This window comes from Pseudochaenichthys georgianus, chromosome 13 (assembly GCF_902827115.2).
Source record: "Pseudochaenichthys georgianus chromosome 13, fPseGeo1.2, whole genome shotgun sequence".
Classification (NCBI taxonomy): domain Eukaryota; kingdom Metazoa; phylum Chordata; class Actinopteri; order Perciformes; family Channichthyidae; genus Pseudochaenichthys; species Pseudochaenichthys georgianus.
Genome location: NC_047515.1, coordinates 21,788,627 through 21,796,701, shown reverse-complemented (window position 1 = coordinate 21,796,701; position 8,075 = coordinate 21,788,627). Strand labels below are relative to the sequence as shown.

The following is an 8,075-nucleotide window of genomic DNA, read 5'->3' as shown; positions in this document are numbered from 1 at the left end:
TCGACACACTCGACTTCCTGTCTAGGCAGACGGTGTTTGTAGCATTAGCATGTAGCAGCACCGTATAGATAGAATTATATATTATAGATAGAATAGTATAGGGCTCAGGGCTTTGGATAAAAGCGTCTAACAAGTAACATGTAATGTTAGTGCCCCAGGGCACTAAGTACCAATCGCGTTCACACCGGAGTACTTTTCCCTGAGGGAAGATTACGCAAATGAAGCCGCTGACGTCACTTCTTCTTCTTCTGCTTTCGGTTTACTGGCAGGCCGCAAACAACTTCACGGCGTATACTGCCATCCGAAGTCCCCGGCCGGAAGTCCCCGGAATGGGGACTGGCTTCAGTAGAAGCTGTTAACAACTGTCACTACCCGATCCGTCCCCCTGCCCGATCTGTACTGCGCATTTGCGAGATGGTCTGCCATATTGGAGAACTCCGGACGGCAACCCAGGAAAGGACACTTGACACAGTGGCCGTTTCTCAATCGCGAGGATGCTGGCTTGGTAGTCGCGTACTTCCAAGTCACTTCCTTCAGAAACGAAGCAAGTATACTTCCAAGCCACGGCTACGGAAAACGAAGAAGAATGGAACAGGCTAACAAGTGTGCCACTCTCTCTAACGGTTTCAACATAAACTGTACCAAAAATAAATACCTCACGATGTCTATCTAATTATGAACTTGCTTTACTTTCACGGAACACATTTTTCGTGATAACAAACAAATGTAACAAAGTAACATATTTACCAACACATGTTCTACGCCACTACATACTTACATTTAAATGTGTGCTGCGTCGGTTCAGCCATTCTCCGCAAGGGTTTTTGAAATTGGTCCGTGCGCAAAGCATTGTGGGGATTTTAAGGACGCGAAGTCTACCCATGTGCAGCCTCGACATTTCCCCCAAACCAAGGAAGCGGCCTCGGTGGAATTCCAAGTATACTGGAGATTGGAACTGTCCTTCGGCGGCACTCGATGACGTAGCATCCTTGAAATATTGGCTTGGAAGCCAAAATCCTCGCGATTGAGAAACGGCCAGTGGCTTTTGGCAAAGCTGAAAAATAAAACTGGAGAGAGATGAGTTATTGTTATTACAACGTGACTTCTCTATTATTTAACAACTCTTTTTATTGGGTTATTTTATTTGGGGTTGAGTACATTGTCAAAATAAGTGATACATGGATTTAACTTCTGTTAGACAGCTATCATACTGAATAAATATTTACTGTGAATGTATGCAAAAATGTATGGCATATGGCTGTCTAACAGAAGTTAAATCCATTTCTCACTTATTCTGACAATGTACTTAACCCCAAATAAAAGAACCCAATAAAAAGAGTTGTTAAATAATAGAGAAGTCACGTTGTAATAACAATAACTCATCTCTCTCGAGTTTTATTTTTCAGCTTTGCCAAAAGCCACTGTGTCAAGTGTCCTTCTTGGGTTGCCGTCCAGAGTTCTCCAATATGGCGGACCATCTCGCACATGCGCAGTACAGATCGGGCAGGGGGACGGATCGGGTAGTGACAGAAGCAGCTGGGACTCCCAGCAGCCTCTACTGAAGCCTTCCAAGTAAATCGCCAGAACGCCGACACCTCCTCATCACTCCACAGCTCCCATTTTTTTTTTGTGTTTCCATAAGTTATTCTCTCTCCGTTGGTGCGCAGGGCTAATTCTAATAATGCTAATGCCAGCAAATACATTGGCCACTTCCAAAAACTTTTCAGAGTTTTACGGGGCGTGGTTTGCAATTCGCCCAGCCAATATAAATTGGTACTTTTTTGGTACCACCTCTCTAGCAGGCACTAAAAATGGGGGTAAAAGTTCCCGGCACTAAGTACTCTTTTTGGTGTGAACGCGACATAAGGGGTACTAACGGAACTAAACGGGAAAAGTACTCCGGTGTGAATGCGCCTATGGATGGAGCAAGCTCGCTTGGTCTATCCATTTGCAAATTCATTGTATCATTGTACCATTGTTTTTATTAAACGCTGTTAAGTTGTAAATAAACTTCCTGGACTCTTTTCAGCTAATCCTAAACTCAGATCGTAGAAACTCCAACAGTACTGATACCAGAAAAATACCTACTTAAGTAAAGTAACAAAGTATTTTTACTCTACTACTTCCCACCTTTGGAATTACAACATATTTTGCACCCCTATTAGATGCTTTCTTGGGTTTGGGCCAGAACAAGTCAAATCATTAACCAGATGTGGGAGAGGTAATCAGATCTTGTACTTGGGTAAAAGTAGAAGTACCAGAATGTATGAATATTCTGTTACTGTACAAGTAAAAATCCTGTATTAAAAATGTTACTCAAGTAAAAGTACAAAAGTGTTAGCATCAAAATATACTTAAAGTACTCCAAGTAAAACTAAAGTCTTATTTAAGTATTGATTATATTTCACATTATTGATCCAAATCTGTAGAGTAACTAAAGGTACAGAATAAATGTAGTGGAGTAAAAGTAAACGATTTACCTCTGGATTGTAGTGGAGTAAAAGTACAAAGTAGCAGTATCTCAAAATTGTACTTAAGTACAGTACTTGAGTAAATGTACTTAGTTACTTCCCACCTGTGCCTATAACAATACAAATTGTACAGACAGTTTCAATAGGGATACCTGTCTTACATATGATTCTGCAAAAGGTAGTTTCACTAAAGAAACAATCACTAAATATCTTGGTGTGATGGTACCATCTAGTGGACATTCCTGAGGCTGATTTGAGCTTTTGATGAGTGTAATTTGGTGTGCGTATCACACACAAATGTGGGATTATACACAGTATGAAGTAGCTCTTCTGATACATACAATATACACACATTATTACTGATGTCAAGCTGCAGAGCTGTCTGGAAGAAATGTTGACTTTTACAGCAAAGCAAGTAGATGTTTTTTTGGAAGGCATCAATCCACATTATCACTTTAATGTATATATATATATATCAACGGCTAACAATTATGACATAATAATTCTAATAAAAAATGAATCTAAAATAAAATGTATGTTAGGCCCTGCCCCTACCTTTGCTTATGCTCTGATGGGTGGTGTGCAATATTAAACAATAATGCAAGTCAATAAAAAGGGTTGACATAGCAATAACACTTTATGACCTGGCTCAGAGAAGGGGTATACAGGAGGAAAGTCATGTTGCCTTTTTCAGATTTCAAGTTACTTGTGTATTTCATGTTTTATTTCTACTTTTCTTCTGCTTTGGCCTCCCCTCTTTATCCAACCACCTGCCACTTACAGGGACAATTCCGACTAAATGGGATACACAAGGCTGGGGATGTGGTTCTGGGTGGTCTGTTTGAGATTAACTTCTTTTCTGTTTTTCCTGACCTGTCTTTTACCTCAAAGCCACAACAACCTATCTGCCATGGGTAAGTGTGTCAGGGATATGACAAAAAGCAGAAACATGGGGATAGCAATCCCATTATTACAATGTAATACTAAGAGATTACTGTCATTTACGACATTGTTTATTCATGCCATTGTAGACATGTCACTCTATTATCTACTTTTATTCGTGTTCAGGTATTGTTGCAACTGTTGCTATTCAACTGGCTTAACTGTTTGTGAAAAGTATAAGTAGTTATGCAAAAAAGTTTCAGGCTGTACTTTCCAAAAGTGTTTTTTTTGTCTCAGTTTTGATGTTCTAGGATTTAGGCAGGCCCAGGCCATGGCCTTTGCTGTTGATGAGATCAACAGAAACTCTGACCTGCTGCCTAATGTGACACTGGGATACAGTCTTTATGACAACTGTGTCAAACTAGGAATTGGGTTTCGTGCAGCTTTATCACTAGCCAGTGGTCAAGAGGAGCAGTTCATGTTAAACGAGACCTGTGTAGGAAACCCGCCAGTCATAGGCATTGTCGGGGATTCTTCCTCTACACGTTCTATTGCCATCTCCGCCGTCTTAGGTTTGTACAGAGTACCTATGGTAAGTTTTCCACCATAATAACCTTTAATCATTTTGTTTTCATTTCAATTTAATGTGAATTGTGATGTAATAATAAACCTTTAAACAGTTGAGAGAGCTTGTAAAGGCTTGTTTTTAGAATGTAAATGTGTCTTTTACAGGTGAGTTATTTTGCCACATGTTCGTGCCTGAGTAACCGGCAAAAGTTTCCGTCCTTTTTTAGGACGATCCCAAGTGATGCTTTCCAGGTAAACATCAATTAGCAAAAAAGGAAATGTATACTAAAGCATCTGCATACAGACATAAACTTCTCGCTGGAAATATATTCCTTTTGTGTACCTGTCAAATTCTTTTTTTGCCATAGATATAGCTGTTTGGTTTTAGGAGATTATTTAACACAGTCTATTGTGAAACATTTAGCAGATCATACCAGTTTATGCAATAATCCCTTTACTGTGTATTTACCTAGGTGCATGCTATGATCCAGATTCTCAGGCGCTTTGGATGGACTTGGACCGGTCTGCTGGTCAGTGATGATGATTATGGACTCCACGCTGCCCGTTCCTTCCAATATGACCTGGCTCAGTCTGGTGGAGGTTGTCTGGCCTACTTGGAGGTTCTGCCCTGGGGCAATAATCCATTTGAACTAAAAAGGATTGTGGATGTGATGAAGAAATCTACTGCTCGTGTGGTCATTGTGTTTGCACATGAGAGTCACATGATAAATCTGATGGAAGAGGTTTGGTTTGATTACAACTTAATTATACTGGTGTGTGTGTGTGTGTGTGTGTGTGTGTGTGTGTGTGTGTGTGTGTGTGTGTGTGTGTGTGTGTGTGTGTGTGTGTGTGTGTGTGTGTGTGTGTGTGTGTGTGTGTGTGTGTGTGTGTGTGTGTGTGTGTGTGTGTGTGTGTGTGTGTGTGTGTGTGTGTGTGTGTGTGTGTGTGTGTGTGTGTGTGTGTGTGTGTGTGTGTGTGTGTGTGTGTGTGTGGGTGGGTGGGTGTGGGGGGGCTTTGGGAGGAAAAACTGTAGGCTAACAAAATAATATATAATGTAATCATGCAAATCAATGTTTTAATTGTGAAACATTGTTTGTAACAAATAGATTGAAGTGATTTTATCACACAACTTATTTGTTAAAAGCACTGTGAGTAGTGTTTTAGCATGAGGTCTTTAACTCAAACAACACTAACCCACAGCTATGAAATTGGAATCACTTTGGTGACAAGTGCAAAACACTGGATTTCACGTATGTATGAATTAGTAGGACATCAACTCTGTCATGCTAGTAAATGTATCTATTATAAATAATGCAATGCACAGGTGGTGAGGCAGAATATGACAGGCCTGCAGTGGATGGCCAGTGAAGCCTGGACTGCAGCAGCTGTGCTCCAGACCCCCCACTTCATGCCGTACCTGGGTGGCACCCTGGGCATTGCCATCCGTCGAGGAGAAATACCAGGGTTCAGGGACTTCCTGTTACAAATACATCCTGACCTAAACCACAAAAACAGCTATGGAAATAACATGGTAAGTCTAACATTGCAATCAGATCTGGTATTTGTAAGGAAAATCAAGTATGTTGACATTATTTATAACACATGTATATGTTTCAGGTAAATCAGTTTTGGGAATACACATTTCACTGTAGATTTGCACCACCTCCAGCAGGTTGGGTGGAAGCTGGGGGAGCACTATGCACTGGGAAGGAAGATCTAGAAAGTGTGGAGACTGAGTTTTTGGATGTCTCAAACCTAAGACCAGAGTATAACGTGTATAAGGCTGTGTATGCCCTGGTGTATGCTCTTGATAACATGCTGCAGTGTGAGCCTGGGAGAGGGCCTTTCAGTGGGCACAGCTGTGGAAATTTGCAAAGAATGGAGCCCTGGCAGGTGTGATATCAGTTTACACTCCACTTCTTTATGTGACTAAATCCTATGCTTCAGTATTTCTTGCAGAGAGCGTTTAGGGTATAGGATTACATACAAAGCTATTCAATTCCTAATAATAAAGGTCGCAACAGAAAGCTGACTAGTCTTTCTTTACTGGTAGACACTAAAGGATAATTTTGTAAATTCAGAGCCAAACATGTCTTAAAACTGTCAATTTCTATCGATTGAACTGCTTCCCGGTATATTAATATCTTGACATATACATAGGTGTAAAATGCAGTTTGATTATTGAATATGAGGTACAGCTGCGTTTACCATGGTAATATATAGAATTTCCTCTCCCTGTTTCTGATACAGCTTGTGAATTACTTGCAAAATGTCAACTTCACCACACCATTTGGGGATCAAGTGTCATTTGATGAGAATGGTGATGCCTTACCAATATATGATATCATGAACTGGAAGTGGCTCACTAATGGAAAAACTAAAATTCAGAGTGTGGGCGAGGTCAAAGAGTCAGACAGAGGTGGAGAACTCACACTTGATGAAGAAAAAATCTTCTGGAACTTTGAAGCAAAACAGGTTACTTTTGAATTTGATATATTTTTGTGTCCCATAGATACAGTGTAAAGAAGAAATAACAGATATGTATGTTGCTCCCTCCAGCCACCCCAGTCAGTGTGCAGTGAGAGCTGTCCTCCAGGTACGCGGATGGTAAGGAAGAAGGGGGAACCTGAGTGCTGTTTTGACTGCATCCCTTGTTCTGAGGGAAAGATCAGTAATAACACTGGTTGGTATTTTGCTTAAAACATTGCACTTTTGAGATACCATTTTAGCATGTACACCTATCTTATCACTTTCCGTTATTTTTACAGACTCCATGGAGTGCAGCAGTTGTGCAGAGGACTTCTGGTCCAGCCCCCAGCGTGACCACTGTGTTCCAAAAGAAACAGAGTTCCTCTCTTATGAAGAGCCACTGGGAATCTGTTTGACAACCACGTCTTTACTCGGCACATGTATCTGTGCTATTGTCCTAGGAATCTTCAAATACCATCGTAGCACACCCATGGTACGTGCCAACAATTCAGAACTAAGTTTCTTGCTCTTAGCATCACTTAAGCTATGTTTCCTGTGTTCACTGCTGTTTATCGGCCGTCCCAGACTGTGGACATGTCAATTGAGACATGCAGCATTTGGGATAAGCTTTGTACTTTGTGTCTCTTGTATTCTTGTTAAAACCATGGTAGTTCTGGCTGTGTTCAACGCCTCCAAGCCAGGAGGTGGAGCCAGTCTGAAGTGGTTTGGTATTTTGCAGCAGAGAGGGACAGTTGTGCTTCTTACATCCATTCAGGCAGTGATTTGTACTGCTTGGCTTGTCTCTTCCTCACCTGCTCCTCATAAAAACACTCAATACCACAATGACAAAATAGTGTATGAGTGTGTAGTCGGGTCCACAGTTGGATTTGCAGTGTTAATGGGTTATATTGGCTTACTGGCTATACTTAGTTTCCTGTTAGCATTTCTGGCAAGAAATCTTCCAGATAGCTTCAATGAGGCCAAACTAATCACGTTTAGCATGCTGATCTTCTGTGCTGTGTGGGTGGCATTTGTCCCTGCTTATATCAGTTCCCCAGGCAAATATGCAGATGTTGTTGAGGTATTTGCCATCCTGGCCTCCAGTTTTGGCATCTTGATAGCACTGTTTGGTCCCAAATGTTACATTATACTGCTGAGACCAGAGAGGAACACAAAGAAAGCTATCATGGGTCGTGGAATAACCAAGATGGAAATGTAGCACACACAATAAATATATAAAATGGTCTGAGGCCTGGCTAACTTATAAACAGGTTTTCTTTTATGTTTTCTTTCCTTTGTCCAAAAAGAAATATTTTTGACACAAGCACTTTAAAAATGACAACACAATGAAGCGGTAATTAGGGCCAATGGGCAGGTTTGACAACACAACGGGTCAATAACCAATAACGTTGGCAGCCACCTTTGTGTACTGGCCATGTGACATCAGTGTACAATGTATCAGTGACCCCACTGTTTTCTCAATTTGTTGGAATCAACACTGTGCATTTATGTGTTGACATGTAACAACATAACAAGGTTAGAACCAGCTCTATTATGGCTTATCAGCTATAACATGAAATGCCGCCTCCTTTGTGACACCTCAAAGGAGGCAATAAATGACATGCCAAAAACTCTGTTCTCCCACATTCAAATTGTAAATGAAGTTCCTGAACATCGTCACCTTGG

At 40.9% G+C, this 8,075-nt stretch overlaps 1 protein-coding gene across 1 annotated transcript; it reads left to right on the top strand.

The window, feature by feature from the left end:
* Positions 1-3,188: 3,188 nt before the first annotated feature.
* On the top strand, positions 3,189-7,608 carry LOC117457001 (extracellular calcium-sensing receptor-like). The gene is made up of 9 exons (XM_034096873.2): positions 3,189-3,385; positions 3,651-3,945; positions 4,086-4,172; positions 4,394-4,663; positions 5,245-5,451; positions 5,538-5,813; positions 6,171-6,395; positions 6,480-6,603; positions 6,689-7,608. Exons 1-9 carry the CDS (start codon positions 3,189-3,191, stop codon positions 7,606-7,608), a joined length of 2,601 nt encoding a protein of 866 aa, XP_033952764.2.
* Positions 7,609-8,075: the final 467 nt, after the last annotated feature.

What these genes read in the sequence shown, in the direction of transcription:
- LOC117457001 (XM_034096873.2), top strand. Translation starts at nt 3,189, where the DNA reads ATGTTTTATTTCTACTTTTCTTCTGCTTTGGCCTCCCCTCTTTATCCA. An exon ending in GTTTGTACAGAGTACCTATG is followed by an intron (nt 3,946 to 4,085) that starts GTAAGTTTTCCA and finishes TGTCTTTTACAG; the next exon opens with GTGAGTTATTTTGCCACATG. An exon ending in AAAGAATGGAGCCCTGGCAG is followed by an intron (nt 5,814 to 6,170) that starts GTGTGATATCAG and finishes TTTCTGATACAG; the next exon opens with CTTGTGAATTACTTGCAAAA.